Source organism: Lottia gigantea (genome assembly GCF_000327385.1).
Source record: "Lottia gigantea unplaced genomic scaffold LOTGIsca_13, whole genome shotgun sequence".
NCBI lineage: Eukaryota > Metazoa > Mollusca > Gastropoda > Lottiidae > Lottia > Lottia gigantea.
Genome location: NW_008707425.1, coordinates 2,891,388 through 2,912,949, shown reverse-complemented (window position 1 = coordinate 2,912,949; position 21,562 = coordinate 2,891,388). Strand labels below are relative to the sequence as shown.

At 32.0% G+C, this 21,562-nt stretch overlaps 1 protein-coding gene across 1 annotated transcript; it reads left to right on the top strand.

The window, feature by feature from the left end:
• Window positions 1-3,158: 3,158 nt before the first annotated feature.
• LOTGIDRAFT_111575 (hypothetical protein) lies at window positions 3,159-19,020 on the top strand (the record flags this gene model as incomplete). Its single annotated transcript, XM_009049036.1, has 13 exons — window positions 3,159-3,231; window positions 5,675-5,756; window positions 6,396-6,459; window positions 7,037-8,231; window positions 9,295-9,466; window positions 10,176-10,588; window positions 11,314-11,439; window positions 12,100-12,431; window positions 12,546-12,686; window positions 12,915-13,078; window positions 15,401-15,526; window positions 15,771-15,947; window positions 18,903-19,020. Coding segments are annotated over 13 exons (3,183 nt in total), but the record flags the coding sequence as incomplete, so codon positions are not given.
• Between the last annotated feature and the right edge of the window lie 2,542 nt (window positions 19,021-21,562).

Below are 21,562 nucleotides of genomic sequence, written 5' to 3'. Positions count from 1 at the left end.
TTTATATGCCCACATGGATCGGTCCGTCCGTCCATCCACATTTGTTGTATGCACGATAGAGGCTACAGTTTTTATCTGATCATGATGAAACTTGGTATGCATGTATATATTGATGAGATCTCAGTCAAATTCGGAATTGGTAATAATCGGATGAACGGTTTCAGAGTTATTGCCCTTGACTTAACTTACATTTGGCTTGTATGCACGATAAAGGCTGCAATTTTTATCCAATCTTGGTGAAACGAAGTATGCATGTATATATTGATGAGATCTCAGTCAAGTTTGAAATTGGTAATAATTGGATGAACGGTTTCAGAGTTATTGGCCTTGACTTAGTAAAAACGTGTTAAATTTGGCTTGTATGCACAATAAAGGCTGCAATTGTTTTCTGATCTTGATGAAACTTAGTATGCATGTAGATATTGATGAGATCTCGGTCAAGTTTGAAATTGGTAATAATCGGATGAACGGTTTCAGAGTTATTGGCCTTGACATAGTAAAAACGTGTTAAATTTGGCTTGTATGCACAATAAAGGCTGCAATTGTTATCTGATCTTGATGAAACTTAGTATGCATGTATATATTGATGAGATCTAGGTCAAGTTTGAAATTGGTAATAATCGGATAAACGGTTTCAGAGTTATTGCCCTTGACTTATTTAAAACCCGTTAAATTTTGCTTGTATGCAAGATTAAGGCTACAATTTTGATCCCATCTTCATGAAACTTAGCATAGATGTTTGAAGTTAGTAATAATTGGATGAACGATTTCAGGGTTATTGCCCTTGATTTAGTAAGAACCCTACAAATTTGACTTGTAGTCATGGAACAGGGTGCAGTTTTTATCTGATCTCAATGAAACTTGGTATGCATGTATATATGGACAAGATCTCAGTCAAGTTGAAATTGGTAACAATCGGGTGAAAGGTTTTAGAGTTATTGCCCTTGAATTAATTCAATGCATCTAATTTGGCTTGTAGGCCTGATAGAGACTACATTTTTTATACGATCTTGATGAAACTTGGTATGAGATCTCAGTAAAGCTTGAAATTATTAAAAATCGGATGATTGGTTTCACATATTAAACCACTACAAACTTTGTTATCATTTCTGACAGCTGGTAGTGGGTGTATGTTACCTTGCCTGGCAAGCTATCTTAAATAAATGTTATTAACGAATTTCTATTCTGTGTGTTGATTGAGATTTTGACATGAAATTAGTTTGATTGTGTGGATTATTAGAAATTATTCCAATGTTTTTGTATCTATGTATGTGTATTAGGGACATATATAGTTTTAATTCTGACAAATTGGCAAAAATGATATTAGTAATCAGAATTTCTGATGTTAGGTGGCATTCGTAATCTGAATAAAATCACAAAAGACACAAAAAACAAACAAAGATATCAATTCTGCCAATGACCTTCTTTCAAGATCAAGCAAATATTGTGAGCGACCTGTTAAGCATATCAATATCCCTGACTTTAAAACCGAAAAATATTGCCATTCATCATTATGAAAAGTGGGGGAAAGATTTAGCTGGACCTGCGAAATTTGGTTTATGTTGAACAATAATTAGAAGTATTTTATAATGCTAAAACAAATTTAAACTAATGTTTGTAGACAATATTAATTCAAGTAGAGAATATTTAAAATCAAGAGTTCCCACGTTGATCAATCAACCAAATCAAAAGAATTATCAAGTGAATTGTCTTCTTTATATAATAATATCTATATTTTGGGTAACTGAACTATGAATAGTAACATAAGTTAAAAATCCAGAATTTGAGTACTCCTACACTATTTTCAATGTATGTTGTATTACACAGAGTTCACTGTATGTTCAGTATGATTTTTATACGCCCACATGACCATCCATCCACAATTGCTTGTTATAAGACACAATTTTTGACAGATTTTGACAAAACTTGTTCGAAATCACCCAAGGATGAACCCTATTGAAAAATATTAAGTATGAGTTATTGTCCTTGTTCTTCAAAATGTGTCCAATTTTTAGCTCGTAAACACTCTCGAAGGCACAATTCTGGACGGATTTTGACAAAACTTGGCATGAGTGTATGTTATCACCCAAGGATAAACCCTATTAAATATCAGAAGAATCGAAAAAAATTTTGTATTAGTTATTGCCCTTGTTCTTGGAAAGCGCCTTCAATTTTTAGCTTGTAAACGCTCTAGAAGGCACAATTCTGGACAGATTTTGACGAAACTTGGGGAAACTGTTTCTATCACCCAAGGATGAACCGTATTGAAAATTAAAAAAAATATGAAAATGTTTCATAGAGTTGGAAAATGCTTTAAAATTTTAGCTCTTAAACATTAAAAGGCATGATTCTTGGCAGATTTTGACAAAACTTGGTTTTTATGATTCAGTACCAGGTTGAATATTTGCCATCTAGAGTTTTCACGAGCTAAAAATTGAACTCGTTTTCAATAACAAGGGCAATAACTCAAATTCAATATTATTCAGTATTGCCCTAAAGAGTTCAAAAGAAATGTATGACTAAAGGTAGAATATTTCATACTGGTAAATATTTATATTCAAAATCAAAGTGCCAGTGGGCGTATATTACCTTGCCTGGCAAGCTATCTTACAGATGGTTGTAGACTAGTGTTTATGATATAGTTATAAATGTAATAATCTCCTCTATACATTAGAGATAAGGGCAAGGGCAGGTTGTTTGATTTTTTAAAACATCAATCTTTCTTAATCAGGATGGGATATGATAAGATTTTATCATATTTAATCTAGAGCGGAAACACTGATATTGTGGAAATGTTAACATTTACTGATAATCGTTTTCTGGTATGTTGAGGGTTGATTAAGTAAAAAATCTGGATAATTTAAAGTGAACATTTTTATTATAAAGGATAGATGTTGGTAGAAATGATATGTTATTAGTTGTAAATATTGTAAATAAAAAAGGATGAATTTGCACCTGATGTCCACTTGTAGAAAATTCAGGATAAAGATGTGAATTAATTGCATGTTTGCTGTTGTATGGTGATCTAAAACTATTGCTGTGGGTACATGCTACATTTTCAAAAATTTTATTTTTATTGTTTATGTTTATTACAAGAATTTAAAAATATCTGATTGTTGTAGAAATCAAATTAATGCAATTTATATTTTTTTTATATAGAAATTGAAGCAGTAGATGCCTGTAAATGGTTAAGAGCTACCGGATTCCCACAGTATGCACAACTTTATGAAAGTAAGCAAATAGTATTTTTATGCCCTTTATGTATAATTTTGACATGCTAGTCTCAAATTTTTTTTGTGCCCACATCTCTACGTTCGTCCACAATTGCTCGTAAACACTCTAGAAGGCACAATTCTCGACTGCTTTTGACAAATTTTTAGTATGATTGTTGCTAATCACCCAAGGATGATAATATTGAAAATTAAAAAAATCAAAAAATATTTAGTATGAGTTATTGCCCTTGTTCTTGAAATGCTCGTAAACACTCTTGACTTATTTTGATGAAACTTGGTGTGAGTGTTTGCTATCACCCAAGGATGAAAACTATTGAAAAAAATAATCGAAAAATAATTAGTATGAGTTATTGCCCTTGTTCTTGAAAACGCGTTCAATTTTAGTTTGTAAACTGTCTTGAATGTTCAATTATTTACGGAATTAGATGATGAAACTTACTGTAAATTTTTCTTATCATCCAAGGATGAAGCCTATTGAAAATCAGAAAAATCGAAAAATAATTCTTTTTTTTTAATAAGTCATCTTTAGACCATAAAAACTCTAGAAGGCACAATTCTTGATAGAATTTGATAAAACTTGGTGTAAGTGTTTGTTATCAACCAAGGATGAATCCTATTGAATATTAGAAGAATTGAACGATATTTAATTTTAGTTATTGCCTTTGTACTTAAAAACGTGTTCTATTTTTAATCTCTAAACACTCTAGGAAGCCTATTCTTGACAGATTTTGACGAAACTTGGTAATATTACACATTATAATGTGGTCGTATATTGTCGTTGCCCCTTTCCGTGAAACACAATTGAGGCTACAGTTTTCATCGATTTAAATGAAATTTATGTTCGAATCTTATGATTTTTCGATAAATGGTTTTTGAGTTATTGCCCTTGACTTAGGAAAAACGCGTCAAAATATGTTTGTGAACACAATAGAGACTTCAGTTTTCAACTGATTTTAATGAAATTTGGTGTGATCATTATATTGATAGATCTTGGTCAAGTTCGAATTTTACAATTTTTTTTGATGAATGGTTTTCGAGTTTTTGCCCTTGACTTAGTAAAACACATCAAAATTTGTTTGTGAACACTATAAATCTGCTGTGATCATCTAATAGAATGAGATCTTGGTCATGATGGAATTTGATGATTTTTCCATGAATGGAATTTGAGTTATTGCCCTTGACTTAGTAAACTGTATAGAAATTTGTTGGCAGTTTATGTCCAAATTTTACAAAATTTTGTGTGTTTGATTAAATCAACAATATCTTGTACAAATTAGATTGTTGGTATGATTTGACAAAGATTGGCGACCGCCCTTGATATACTGAAAATGTATCAGGCAAGTGGGCATATCTTGCTAGGCAACCACTTGTTGTTTAAAATCAAAGCTGCCAGTGGCCGTGGTCGTATATTATATTTCTACTGAACTCATCAGTTCACAAACACTCTAGTAACTACAATTCTTTATTATTTATCACAGTTATTGTCCTAATTCTTGAAAACACATTCAAATTTTGGTATGTAAACACTCTAGAAGGCACATTTCTTGACAAATTTGAAAAAAAAAAAAAAATTAAATTATTTATTATCACCCAAGTCCAAGTCTGAACTTTATTGAAAATCAGAAAATATATTATTGACCTTGTTTTCAATATTTCACTCTATTCTCTATATGGCACACTTCTTGACAGATTTAAATGAAACTTGATAAAATTATCATAATGAATCAAGAAGGAATTCTTTCAAAAATAAGAAATATCTAATAGAAATATTTGATAAATTATTGATTTTAGTTTTTGAAAAGTGTTTGAATTTTCCCTTGTAAACACTTAAGAAGCCAAATTTTTGACAGATTTCAATGAAATTATTAATTATCACTTAAAGGGGCAATATTCAAAAGTTTATTAATGAGCCTATGAAAACCATAGGTTTCAAAGAAGTGTATGACTAAAGGTTGAATATTTCATACTTATTATTGTAACTATCCTGTAAATCGATGAGATTTCATAGGAATTATTGACCTCGTTCTTGAAAACGCTTTCAAATTTTAGCTCTTAAACACTAAAAGGCATGATTCTTACTGGATTTTGACAAAACTTGGTTTTATTATTCAGTACAATGCTTAAGATTGAATATTTGCCTTCTAGAGTTTTCACGAGCTAAAAATTAAACACATTTTCTACAAAATGGGCAATAACTTATACTCAATATTATTCAGTATTGCCTCAAAGAGTTCGAAAGAAGTGTATGACTGAAGGTTGAATATTTCATACTGGTAATTTTTACTGTACTGCTAAATATTTTTATAAAGAATCAAAGCTGCCAGTGGGCATACATTACCTTGCCTGGCAAGCTATCTTTTTTATGAAACTGTAAATTTTATGGGTTTCTTTTGATTTGATATGCCTGAGTGTGTATTTGATTAACTTTTTTTGTTTTGTAGATGGGCAGTTTCCAATTGATGTGTCTGTAGTAGAAAAAGACCATGACTTTTTGGACAAGGACTCGATTCACTCACTCTTTAGGTAAGCACTATAGTGAAGTCCACAACCTTATTTAACCTTTAACAACAATGACAATGTGGATATTTTTATTAAGCTAAGGGATACGACCAATTTTATATGAAAAAATTAATCACTGTAATCAGCCTCAAGTTTATTTAATGAATCTGATTAATGACTTATCCTTGTCTAGATTGTCATACTATTATCTTCTAATATTGGTGTACTTAATTAGACCTCCTGGTCTTTTCCATTTATGATAATAGAAGAGACTTCTTGTCTGACAACAATTGCCACTATTGTTAAGACACCAATGAATATACTGGACAATAGCTTGACCATTGATTGTATTGTTTATGATTTAGACAAGAAATATTGTTGTTTTATAATTTGGTATTTCAGTGTAGGAACTAAAATGATTTAAAAGCACATTTATAAATGGTTATAATTGGTTGTGCTATGTAACAAAGTGCTCTTATTTTGGATATTTGTGTTGAATCAGAACATTGGAGTAATTGATCCCACAGTTTTTGAAAAAAGTTATTGCTAAGGTATAAAATTGTCCAATATAGCATAGTTTCCATAAAGTGCTATATTTCAGTATGGGTACACTTTGAAAGTAAATGAAAGTAAATGATTGATGTCTTCTTTGTTTATTTCCAGGAGACTTAACACACTGAATAAATGTGCTCTTATGAAAATAAATTCCCATCCTAACAAAAAGGGGGTAAGTAATATATATTTACCTGTCAATTTTAAAATAAACTTGATAATATTGTATCTGAAACATACAGGCCAAACAGTCTTGAGCGAAAACCATAGTTGATGATGATGATGATTATTTATTGATGTAGATGATAAACCGGACAATACATAACAACCTCTTACAACATTACAAATAAATATAAAGATGAATAAGATGATCATGTTAACATGGCAGTAGCCTAATACCAATTGAAGTTCACACTCAATCAGTCAGCCAAGTATCTTGTCTGCTTCTTGTTACTTAAGCGCATTACAATAGACCCCGAAGTCAGTAGATTGTAACTGACTTTTGTAACTAGTTGAAGAATTTAATTTCGACTGCTATGCAAATAAATCAATGTGTTATTCAGTTATTAACTATATAATTTTATATATATTATACAGAACATACTTGAATATATTCACCTGACATGCAGATATTTGTAATATTGTCATTCACATGGCATTATTTACTTCAATTGATAAAGTGATCGACTGAACATAGTATGATAGCAAACTTAAGTTTTCTTATATGATGTTTAATTTGCTTGTCTTTACAGATTGAAGAATCAGATGAAGATGATCTTTGTGCTTTGAGTGACCGGTGGGAATTTCAAAAAGATTGCAGAAGATGGTCCCGTAAAGTTGTAGATCCAGTTGCACCTCAAGAAACATTTAAATCCTGTTCTAGTCATGATAGTCTGTTGACTGATCAGGACAGCAGCAGTCAAGCAGATGACAGTCCTGTATTAGACAGCAAAATGCCACATGAAGGACCTAATTTGCATAATATGTTAGATCATCAAAATTCAATTCTTGATTCTGGAAACAAACCATTTATTGTCAGTCCCCGATTAAAACGTGCAGCCAGTGAAAAAATTAAAAGTGCTAAAAACTTACTGAAGAAAATGGAAAGCTTAAAAATGCGGAAAGGAAGGAAATTTAACCATGGTAATGTTGTTGAAATAAGTGGACCAGTTGTAGCAGATCATAATCACATGCAAGAAAAAATTCAACATTTAAATTGTGTAGATATAGGTCATAATGAAGCGGGTCCAGAGCTCATAAAAAAAGACAATTTCAAGTCTGCTGATCAAAAGATGAGTGATGATTCCATCTTAAACTCTTTTGAAAATAACAATACTGGTTGTGATACCAGTACCAAATCTTTACCTGATTTTAAGTTGAACACTTCTGCAGCTTTTAATGAATACCACACAGCTATGTCACAACTTTCAAAAACATTTGACTCAGCTGATCTACCGGGTAACAGATTTGCTAGTCATAAAAGTAACCAAAATCTAATAGAGATCTTTTTTTTACCTCAAGACCACACTCCAGGAAAATTCCCCAAGGATATTCGAAATGGTTACATTGATTCAGATGATCACTGTGGCATCAATAATAGACCAGGTAGCTATAGTGCTGAAAGTGATTCCTTTCAGGATCGTGTTGATTCCATCATCTCTTTTGGTGGTAAGCCAAATGTAAATCACCGTCGACATGTATCTTTGGACTCTAGTTACCCTGGAAACCGATTTAGTGTGTATGACAATTTACTGGACTCACTTGACGACACTGATGATGGTGTATCCCATCATAATGTTTCTGAAGATAATGTATCCCAGTCCACAATGGATATATCTACACCTAGTGCTGAGTTATCTAAAGCTCAAAGAGAGTTAGATATCATATTACATGATCTGTTTGAAAATATTAATGGATTGAATCAAACTATAGATTGTCCAAATGAGGGTAAGCATAAAGCAGAATTTCTAATATTCAGGAATAGTCTTCAAAAATTTCATTAAGGGGAGGTCACTACCACATGACCATTTCCAATAAATGATTTATTTACTGACATAAAAGTCTTCCAATTTAAGCATTTAAACAGAGAAATAGTTGAATGAATTTAATTTGATATCCTGTTAAGAATAGTAAAACTAATGTACCGGTATTCAGTTACTTAAAACTAACCTGGTAAAATTTTATTATTCAAAACATTGTAAATTATACATAAAAAAGATTTCTAAAATATGCTATTTACTTCTATGAATACACTTGATCAACCTGAATTTGATTTAAAAAGTGTGATTAAAACAGGGAGAGTACTGCTTGTTAATTAAGCAGTTTTATAAAATGTTTGTATTTGGCTTTATGATATCTCTGTTGAAACCTTCACAATTAGCAAGAGACATATTTCTCTTCAATAAAACATTATTTTGCTTAAATTTGTCCTCTAGTTTTCCGACACAGTTCTAAAAAAAAACATAGCAACTTTAAAATGTATTAACTAGTGTGGCTTTCTAAATTAAACAGCAAGATACTTTAAGTGAAACTTTCAGATAAATAAGAGACACATTTGAGCAAAATATTTTTGAACTTAAACATAAAACTGCCTTTTTAACATAATAGACAGATCAATCAGTGCATTTATTTCAGTTTAAACATACAGAACTTATACATTTTGAATTTCGATGGAAAGAGCTAATATTTATGTGTATGAAAACCTTGCATCAGTACTGAGAACGGTTTGTGGGTTTTTTGTTGTTGATAAAAGCTGTTTTCCCATGCAAAACTTTTTTGTTTTCAGATGAATCTAAACTAGTTGTAACAGTTGAAAAAATGAATACAGAAGAACAAAAGATAAAAACAGATGACATTCAACAGTCAATAGATAGCTGTACCTCACCCAATCAGCCTTTACACATAGATGCCTTACCTAGTGACAGGTTATTGCATATAGACACTGTATCTTCATCGGACCCCATGTCCCCAATGTCCCCTATTTCCCCTATAGAGGTCAATTCTGTGATAGACAATAGTATGGATGGTGACAATGATATGATAAGCAATTCCTCATCCTCTGTGGCACCAAGTGATCAAGACATTCCCAATGAAGAGAATTTAGCAGATGATTTCATTGAAAGCTCTGAGAAACGTGAACGACGTGATTCTGGAGTTGGTTCATCTCTTACCAGAGCACCTAGGTATTTTGAAACTTAATTTTCTAGGTGATATTAATTGCAAGTGCTAACATAGATCTAGTCTACTTTAATATTTTTTAGAGCATATAAGCATATATTGAACAAAGAGATAGTTTCCAATAGATCAGTTTTGAGTTAAACAATGATTTTTGAATAACATATTGTGTTTATTTTGAAATGAAAGGAACTTGCAAAAGAGAAAAGAAAAATAGCAAATGATAGCTTCTAACTCAATGAGATAAAGATGATGTGATATTGTGTATCGCCTATTTTTGTCATTTGATATCAATACATGGTAGTGGCCATGCATGGCATGATGTTACATCTAATATCCTTCTAAATATATTTTTCAATCATATTTGAACTATTTAAAACAAAAAACATTGTTTTTCTGCTAAAATTAAGGATGCCTTGTTGAATATTCAAAACCAGTGTTGTATTTGGTTCTGAAGCAGATAACATTGCAAAATATACATGTATATCCATGCAACAAGCACTTTTGGCCAACAAAGATTTTTATGTCATTCTTTGCTTAATACAAAAAGGAAACGTTATTAAGATCTACTATTCCTTTAATTGAATTTAAGTAGTAAGAAAATTTTATTAAACAATTATTGAGCACATCCTTTATAGGTTTTTTTTAGTTTCTTATTACTTCTGTGTCATCATCAACTCTATTTTCTTATTGATTTTTTTTCAGTGACAAAAAAAGGAAAAAAATCAGATGGCACAGTTTCCAAAAATGTCATCGTCCTAGTTTAACAAGTCGTGATCTTCAGATTAACAGTCTAACAGTAAGACAGTTTCAAGTTTTGCGGAAAATGTCGCTTCTTAAGTTAACTGCTTTTATGGAAAAATTCTGTCCAACTAACAAAACAACTGGTTGGAATTGGACAGTACCACGATTTATGAAACGAAGTAAAACACCTGACTACAGTTTACATAGTGTTTTTGGTATACCACTTTCACTGATACTTCAAAGAACTGGGCAGCCCTTACCACAGTGTATTCTGTATGCTATGAGGTATCTACGTCATACTGCTGAAGATGCTGTAGGGATTTTCCGTAAATCTGGTGTAAGATCCCGAATTCAAAAATTGAGAGATGATTTGGAAGAAAGACCTGGTAAGTTGAGTCTTGTCATTAATGGAGTTGTTAATTGTTTTCACACCTTATCATTTCAAATTCAATTTTAGTCTATTGACTCTTTACAGTATAAAATTTTGAAATCTCAGTCAGTACTGTGGTGGGTGTTGAGACAGAGTGGAACTTGTTCACCATCAGCAGCCTAGGATGTAATTCTGCAACACGTATGCTAAAATGAGTTTTGTGTATGGCAATAATGACAAATTTTTAAATATTAAGGGAAAGATAAAGTTTAATTCTACTTCAAAGGCATTTGGAGGTGGTGCATAAGATCTCAGATTTATAACAAAGTGTCAAATTGACATGTGCAAAGTTGAATGTTAGCAAGCAATTTTGATATATGGTTTGGATGGTCAGACTTATTCTTGCTTTCATTTTACCAAAACAAGGCAAGGGGATCATGTGTAATAGTTTTCAAATATTACGATATATATGTTTCTATGTGAACATATATCCATGATATCAAAAAAGGCAAATCTAATATGGTCATATCACCCATATCATCAACCATTACAAAGTTTATTTTATAATTTTACACATTTTCTACTTGTATAAAGATCTGTTTTAGTTAACTTATTCTAGTATTAATCACACAAACACACCCTTACACACCCTAACACACACCCACACACACACACACACACACAAACACAAAGAAAATTAACCTGAATCTATTCTATGAATATCTTCTGCATTATTTTCAGATACCTGTGACTTTAGTGATCTTCAAGCCTATGACGTGGCTGATATGTTTAAACAGTTTTTCAGAGAACTGCCAGAATGTTTATTAACTGTGAAACTTTCTGAAACATTCATTAGTATATTTACATGTAAGTATAAGTTCTCATATAAATATGTGTCTATCATGAAATGTATGAGAACAAGTGCAATTAGAGATTTTCAAGGGAATGTGTTGTGGAACTGATTGATATGAAATGATGAGATAAGAATGGATGTGTTGAACCTTGTTTCAATAATGGCCATACTTTTTTCTGAAGATCTTACGAGAATGAAAATTTGACATGCAATATTGACTGTCCATGCCACCAGACCTTTAAGCTTTCATACTTAAATTGTTCCAAAATAGTTTGAAGTCTTGCTGGCTGATAGTTCATGCAGACCTTTGTTAGTAAGTGGCTGGTTGCTCATACATGCAGTGGTATTTTATGAAACATGGACAGAATTTAATTAAAAAACAGAATTTATCTATTGTATAATAGTGTTAAAAACATTTGAAATGAGTGATCTGCTTTTACACCGATAATTTCTTGCAAGAACTGAATTTCAGTACAATTCCACAAAAAAACAAGATAATTTTTATTTTTAAAGCTGCATATAATTTGCTTTGTATCCCATAGTGGACAATAATAGGATTTGTAATGATGAAATCTTTTCATGATCTTAATTTGATCATAATATGGCCCGAATGTGTTTGCTCAAAGTCAATTTTTTTTCGTTACAATTTTAGATTGTACCTTTATTTTCTTTAGATGTACAAGTTAATATGAGAATGGAAGCTATGCAAGCAGCCATTATTTTACTGCCAGATGAAAACCGAGAAGTTCTGCAAGCATTATTGTTGTTTCTTAGTGACATAGCTCAGCAATCAACTATCCATCAAATGACAGCCAGTAATCTAGCTGTCTGTTTTGGTCCATCTTTATTCACTATTGGTGGTTTGAGAACAAATTCTAGCACACCCAGTCCGAAACCAAAACATCGTAAAAATCTTGGAGTACCAGATGCCAAAGAATTGATAGAGCAGAAATCAGCCTTAGAATGTTTGACCTATATGATTATTGAAAGTAAAAAGTTGTTCAAGGTCGGTATATGATTCTAAATACAATAGAATAGAATAGATTGATTCTAGAATGATCTTTCTTTTAAATGGCTTTCAAATATTCTGTTTTGAAGAGGTATATGATTTATATTCCAGATTCCACCATGGACTTATTCACGACTTAATATATCCCATGATAAAAATGAACCACCTCAATTAGAAGACATGTATTCACATCAGAATGGCAAACCTGATGTCCGAACATTTGGTGAAGATTCCATCCAAATTCTTCTGAAGGTAAACTTAAAAGGAAACTGTCTGCAAGCATTTAACCCAAATATTTTGTTGTCATGTAGGTTGATAAAACTTTCACTATAAGGTCAAGGGCATTGAAACATGAGAGCAAGTTGGGTTTTATTTTCACCATTATGAAATATTACCAAACATAGTTCTCATCATATCGGTAGGGAACATTTACATGAAAGTATTTACTATTAAAGTATATATAAAAATTTTATTTTTAAGGAATCACATGAAAAAAATAGAGGCTGGGTTTCTTCTATAATACAGAATGGTGTTGATATTAGTTTTAAAAAGTCACATGATACTCATCCATTACGAGAATGGAAAGCAACAGTCGACATTGAAGCTCCGCCTGTGGAAGTTTTGAACAGACTATTGCATGAAAGGTTAGTGTAAAGTTTAGCAATGAGCAGTATTGGGTGTAATATTGGATGTAGTGGATTTCATCCAAAACAATTACTTAACTGATCTAATCACCATAGTAAAATGTCAATGTACCTTAAATCTTCCAATACATTTCAATAGTAAGAAAAAATGCTACTGTTAAATTTATTAATCAACATGTCTTGGTCCTAATATCCTGTTGCATTATACTCCAATTTACAGTGTATAAATTTCTATCATAGTTAAGCTATTAACTAAACATGATGTTGAAGTTCTGAAACAATGATTACTCCAGATATATGGACAAAACAAAACTTATATTCAACTGACAACAGAAACTGATAAATTGAGTTAAAAACAAGAAAAAAAGTTTTGATCATTTGAAGCCAAAAATCTGCAACTTGGTGAACCTGTATATATTTACTCAGTATAAATATTTGTGTTTGATATTAAGCTTGCTAAGGATTTGGCCATATCGACTGATATATTGAACTATCACCGAAGAATAAACCTATCTAATCAAAATTTATTTAAATTGAATTAAATATTCAATCTGAAGCTTGTAATCACCAATATCCATTCTTCAAAATATGTTTGAGTTTTAATAGATATAATAAAATAATAATCTCTGTATAATAAAAGTGTAAAAAATTAGGCCATACAATACCGAGCATCAAGCTCAGATCCTGAGTACCTAGGCCTGTCTTCCATTCTGTACCTTATAGACAATACAACCAACACATACAAATAATCAATCAAATTTACATAGATATATCCATGCCCAAGACCGGTATGATTTTAGAATTGCCAAAACAGAATCTATATTGAAAAATATTATGCAAAATGAATAAAATTAAGTGGATCACTAACAATCTATTCATAATTTTGGTAATTTGGTTTGATAAAAGCAAAAGCAACTTTGATTGTTTGCATCTGATGCAATATGATAATGAGTTAATTAAGGCAGAATTATATATTTTACTGGTATAAATTCTATAAGGCACTTAGTTCTGTTCTTAAAAATAGGATATCACTGAAAAATTGTGGAATTGTTGTTTTATCATCAAGGATAAACTTACTTATTGAAACCTAAAAAAATCAGATGGACTCATTCCACTAATACATTTGCCATCTATTCCCATGTTAAAACACGAAATTCAACCTTCTACAACAATTTCCAGAAATCTTGTTAATAGCTTTCCAAAATGTCAAATGAATGCCTGACCAATCCTCAATGTCTCCTAGAAAATTCTATATATGATGATCATGAAAATTTTGAGCTACTAAAATTGAAAGTAGACTACTACCGGTTATACTCATCCGCAAGAGTTTGGCAGTTCACAAAACAACTATTTTTAAAATTAGCCTTCCGCCTTTAGGTCTCTCATCATCTCACCAAATCTTAAAGATAATGCAATTTCAGACATCAAATTCCAAATCCAGACCAAAAGTCCAGATTGTATATGATTGCAGGTTATGACCTTTGTTAGAAGTTCTTCAAACTGATAAAGCACACTCATTAGAGCAAAGTTTGAAAAGAAACCTATGATGCTGTTTTTTTTTTGCTGTAGAAAAATTGGCACAATTAAATTGGTGTATAGCTAGAGATCTTTTTTATGAAACTCGGTATGCTGATGTCTGAAATATTTTTGTATTAGATCTCGAACGCGCTATTGCCAAATATGGACATGATTTAGGCTACAATTTTCATCAAGTATTTGCAAAACATGGTAAGCACATGTATACATATTGATGAATTCTTGTAAGATTTCAACTTTAATGATTTTTTTTGTATAAATGATTGTCTTTGACATAGACTAGCAAAAAATGTCAAAATTTACATAAATATATAATAGACAACAATTTTAAGGCTCCCTGAAAGTTTTAGCCAAAAACTGAATCAAAATAAATTTTTTTCCAAAAGCACTCTTCAGATTTTAACAAAGTTCAAATTTAAGCCAGATTTAATTCATGTACATTTATACCAGGTTTCATCAAGAAATGTAGCCTGTATTATGTCTACAGCTGAATTTGAAATAATTTTACCAAGTCAAGGGCAATAATTCCAAAACCGTTCATAAGATTATTACCAAATTTGAACTTGACCCAGATCTCATCAATATATACATGCATACAAATTTTCATCAAGATCAGATGAAAATTGTAGCCTCTTTCTTGTTACTTTAATAAACAAAGATCCACCGAAATAGACTTGAATTGCCATACAACCTGCTTTTGAATGGCAGCATTTTTCTATTATTAATGGCATATGTGGCCTTTTGAAAATTTTGTTTGAAATTAACCATATTTCTTTTTATTTACAGACATATTTGGGATGAAGATATGTTAAGCTGGGCAGAAGTGGAACAAATTTCAAAAAATTCTGATGTATTTCAGTATATTTCTAATAGTATGGCACCACAACCCACACGCCACTACTGCATTCTGAGGTAAATATAAATTAAATATAGAATATACCATCTTGATTTTTAACTGTAATCTCTACTCAGTGGCTTTTAAGTTAAAAGAAGTATGTTGCTGGATGAGTAAGCACTCCTTTGAACAAGATTGTACACAATAGTGAAAACTGTAGCTTTTACACTTAAACTATAGGTTTGTCAGTTGGATGAATGCTGGCCTTAAGACCTGGCTGTTGCCCATCAGAGGAATGAAAAAATTCTTTGTATTTTTTAGATATTGGAGAACAGATTTGTATAAAGGAGCATGTGCATTAGTATCCACATCAGTAGACCATCCAGACATTACCAATACAAATGGTGTAAGAGCACTAGATCTAACTTCACATTTCCTGATTGAACCATGTGGTGCAGGAAAATGTAGAATGACACATTTAGCTAGAACTGATTTGAAGTAATTATAATCTTTATCTTACGAAATCCTATAAATTTTTATATATTCACATTAATATGGTTATTGGTCTTTATAATGAATTGTCCAATTTAAGATACAATAAACTCAAATTTATATTTGTTTACATCACCAAATAACTATATTTGAATTAACAGGCCACATTTTCGTATTTTGATTTTAAGGGTCAAATCTATTTAGAAGGAGATATTTTAAGTTAAAACTGATATAAATTAATTCATTATATTTTCAATGGTCAATGGTCAGAAAATTCATCTGCATTTCCTTTGTAATTAGCTTATTACGAGTAAATAAGGGACTCATGAGACAAACTGGTCTTTTCCCTGGTCGTTCCCTACATTTGATATTTATATGTATTAGGCCTCCAATGATTTAATAATTTGAACTTCTTACTGATTCCAGGAGAGTTTTCAATCATCTAAGAGATACATAGAGTTTCCTCTGACTTTACTAAAACTATTGACTATTCAATATATTAAAATGTTTTCAATTTAGCTTTATAGTAGACCTTCTCATATTGTGTTGTATACAATATTGGATTTTAATATGAACATGGCATGTCATGTACAACGTGAAGACTCTAGAAATTCTCCGAACTGGCAACTGTCAAATGTTGTGATAAATGTGTAATTCAACATGTTGGACATCATGTAGTGTATGACTTAACAAACATTGTTCAATTATTAAAGAAAGATGATAAACTATACTTCAGAAAATAAACTACAAATTGGATTTGGCTGAGTTATTTTGATACATAGACTCAAAACTGTGTGGCCCTATGGCTTAAATGAACATAATTTTGAAAGCCTAAAAAACTTGTCCAAGTAAAGCCATACAAAATAAATAACAGGCTTCGCGCACTATAGTAAAATACCCAGCGCTCCAAATCTATTGACATTTTGAAGTAATTAATAAATAATGCGTGCACACCACCAAAATAATGTGTGAAATAGAGTTATTTCCCCTTCTCTTGAATATTTTAATAGAGTTATTTCCTTGAATTTTTGTCGTAAAACCGGAATTGGTTTAGAATACGTTTTTTCTAAATTTAATAATTCTCATCAAATTAAAAATAAAAGCCATTGTTTTTTTATTTCACTTAAAAGTGATGTTGATTTTGACAATTAACCATCAGAAGATACATTAGTTTGCTGAAAGAAGCACAATATTAAGTGCATCATTGTCAGAAGTGGTAGATATCTTTAGATATTTCATTACAAACATCAATTAATCAAACAATAAGCATGATTTGTCCAAGAAAAATAAGAAAATCCAACTTTAAAGATGCACTTTCAGAATTAATTTTATCATACTTTTCAGAAACTGGAATTGTTATTTAGCTAATCAGTACTACTAGTTTACAACCTACTGTCAAACTTTGAGCACTATTATCCCTTTATATTATTGACATTTTTTTACAAATTTCATCTTGGCATAAGTTAGTTAATAAATGGATATAATAAAATAAATACAAGTTCAAAGTATATGTGAAGGAAGTGTTGAATTGTCTCAAGTTCTTGTACTTCTGTTCACTATTAACAATTCAACTCCAAAAATGCCTATGTTGCCTACGAATGGTACATTAGATGTGTATTAATAAATAATAAATACTTTCGCTCACTCTGATTTATCCCATTTGAAAATCTAAAAATTCACCATCTTGCCCTGATTTTTGTAAAAAAACTATTTATTTTGTATGGCCTAACTTAAAAACTTTTTGGCCTTCACTATGCTTTCCTTTAGGTTAGAAATTTTGTTATCAATGTTGTTATGTAGGACTTGTGACATCATTGTCAAAACCTGGGGAAGTTCTGTAGACCTTATTCACCTTTCACGATATTGAATATATTCAGAACAAGGTTCATTATGCAAACCTTCCCATCTTTACAGCCTGCTTTTCCAGTCTTAGTTACTCAAATCTAATCACATTTTACATCATTAAAGCCGAAATTGATTAAGTTATCAAATGATCACACATTTTTGATCATACATTTATACCCATTATTGGGAAAGGTTGGAATATAAATGGTTTTGTATATGACTGTCTTTTTGTAATTGTATTTGACTCACTTTTTATCCTGTCATTAGAACCAGCTTATATTTTAAACGTTTTATCCGATTTTTATGGGAGCCGCGGTAGTTCAGTGAGTTAGACGCTTGATCGCTAACCTGAAGGTCCAGGGTTCAATCCCGCCATAGGTCAAGATGATACCTTCGGATTTTTCAACCCGGTTTCCCCTTGTCAGTGATGACATGGAAAAAGCGTCTAGTCATTTGAATGGGACAATAAACCGAGGCTCAGTGTGCACGTTAAAGATCCCTCGACAGTTGAAAAAGAGAAGGCTAATGTGGCTGTCATGGCGTTAGCCCACAAGGTGCAGAAAAGGAGGACGTAAAACTCCATTCATTTCATTTCATTTCATTTTCGATTTTGATGAACCTAATGAATGCATTAAGTTTGGATGAGATCTCAGTCAAGGTTAAATAAGCCATTTTCGGTTTTGGTGTGACCCCTTATTTGGTAATTTGATGTATTTGGGACATTGCTTTTGATTTGAAAAATATTGTAAATAAGAGACATTAATTGTATTTTAGTCACTGTTTCTGACAGCTGTCACTGAGCATATGTTACCTTGTCTGGCCAGCCATTTCTATCTTTCCTTTGATGATGTGGAATCATATGCTAGAAGATATTTGTGCAACCAATTGCACAGCATTAATTTAAAAGTACCTGGTCAGCTTAGTCTTATAACTGTTTGTCTTGAAATTTTTGAAATGTTGATTATAATTATTTAAATTGTACTTTTGGCACTCAACTTCCATGATTTGTGAACTGAAAGCCACTACTTTATGGCAGGTGTCCTGCTATGATAGTATAACCTTTTGCTTGACATCAAGCCAAAGTCCAGTCTAATGAGTTATTCTTTTTTTTTCCAGGGGACGTAATCCAGAATGGTATAATAAAACTTATGGATTTATCATTGCAAACTATATTGAACGTATTAGAGACTCATTTCATCAAAATATGGATAACAGTCCAGAAACAAATGTTTAAATTTCCAAGCTTAACCCATATCATTCTTGTTCAGGAAACAAACTTTAAAAATCAAGACCATTGCTTCGTGGGCATGTAGTGAGAAACTTAAGATGTGTTTATTGGCTTGGTATTTCTTTCCAGTGCTAACTTATTTTTAGATTGGAAGAAGAGACAAACTTTCAACTTATTCCTTCAAACTAGTGCTAATATTTATTTGATACATTACTGAACACTTTGCCGTAGATGCTTGCCCATAATCTTGAAGGTCCTGGAATGGATCCTGGCTCACATTAAGTTAAAACATTAGGGTTTGTAGGGGTTCCTATGGTTGTGTGTGCGACAGACTGTGCAGTTGATACCTAACAGATAATTATTTTTAAAAATTATGCTCATATTGCTCTCTTTGCCAAATGTACTCCGCATCCTTCAGCCGCTGCATGATAGTAGGTAATTGATGTGGTAAACTAGTTCATTATGTCAATCATGAGAACAGGATTTGACAGAAACCGGTTAAATGTGTTCAGATGTACCATGCCACCAAGATATTGTTTTTGTGTTAATGTATTCAACATGAATGTAAAATATTGATAAATTTAATAAATGATATTCTCAGAAATATTCTTTGAAAATGAGAAAATATGTACAAATATTTGAAAAATTGAAAAATCCATAACGCAGACGTTAATTTGCGACTTTCTCCTATGGTTTCTTCTGATTATTCTTTTGAGTTTTGATACTGTGTTATTCCTTACAGTGAAGAACGATGTGCACTTCAGGCTTCTTTCTGTCTTCTTCTAAGATTCTTCTAAAGGTGTTGCTTATTCGTGTAAATGATATGTCGAAAATTATATGGTTAAAATGATAATACATAAAACACATTTGTTTTATCTCAATTTACTGAAGCAATATGACAAAGTTGACGGTATCATAAAAAGTATTAAACAATTTAACAGAGCATCTTATTTTGACCCAAAAACCCTCCCATACGGCTCAACCATAGCCACTGCTGCGAGCAAATAAAGGTTTCAGCTAACTCTTTCAAAGCATGACACAGAACTCTTTTCATGACTTTATTTTGCAAGCAAAACAAAGAAAAGATTTGGTTGAGTTTTCAGGCCCAGAGAAACGATCTTAACTTATCCAAGAAGGACATTTTTCATTTAGCAGCAAGTCAGAACTACTAAAGCCTATAGAAGAACTTGCTATCAAAAACACAGATGCACCACTCTTGTCACCTGTGCCATACTTTATTAGTTTAGATGCTGAAGTCAGGTGGCAGCAGAATATTCCTTGAACATGGCATCTCGTTTTGATCTAATGTTGGATGTTACAACAACAGGAAGGAAGGAATCACAGCCCCACCTTTGAAGACATTCCCATCTGGGCTCCATGCAAACAAAAGGAGACCGACATCTGAATGTTGGTACATGCAACAGATGCCATGGTGTGTAGACATACTTATCTGTACAGTGGGCGATGCCATTCTGGTCATTGCACTAGCCCAACTGCATGAGCTCTGGCTTGAGTAATTGCAAGTTGTTGCGCTTGATAACATCACTGGAGTGGCTTTGACCCGTCGATCAAACGCTTCATTGCAAAGAAGTGGAAGTTTTCTTTACCCATTTTGAGGACATTTTTCATGGTCTCGGCTTCTGTTTCATACAATAAGCATGGAACCAGCACGACAAAACTTCACATGGCGCAAAAGAGACTTGAAGGCGTATACTTGGGGCATCACTCTCATGTGTGGCTTTTTTTTTTTTTTTTTTTTTTTTTTTTTTTAAATCATAAATCAAAGATGTAAAAGTTAAAAGTTAATTAGTCGAACTTATTTAATTGAATCAAATCCTCTTAATCCGAAGGACTGTGTAAAAGTGTAGTTGGACTTGTTTTGCTGTCATACGATTTAGTCATTCCTTGATAAACCGAAAGTGTCCAACCATCATTTTATATTTTTGGAAGTGAAATTGCCGGAATGCCAAAAAATCGAAAGTCGAAACGCCCACAAGAGTCTACTGGAAATTCAACATCTAATTCATCCAGTAATACATCCTCTCAGAGTCAGCCTAGCATATCAACGTTTCTTACTCAGAGGTCAAAAGAACCGCCGTGCAACCAACAGCAATCATATGGTAATGGAAATCACGACAACAGTCTCAACATTCAATTACCAGCAACGAGTACGCCATCTGCATCATCCCAGCTAGCCGGAATACAGTCCTTGAGAAACCCATAACACACTCCTAGTCCACAATACCCTAGTCAGCTGAACATGATAAATCACCCCCTTGATTCAGTTATAATTGATATATCAAACCGCCTTAAAAAGCTTGATAACATTGAAACTAAAATTACTAATATTGCAAAAGACATCTCAGAAATAAAAGCTGAAGTGACTATTAACAGTGCCAGGATTAAGGAAATTGAAACCAGGTCCTCACATATTGAAAACACTCTCCAGTTTCAGTCAGACTCGGTCGAAACAATCAAATCTCAAAATGGTACTTTCACAATCAAATTGGCTGAATTAGAAAGAAACAATATGCTATTAAAACAAGAG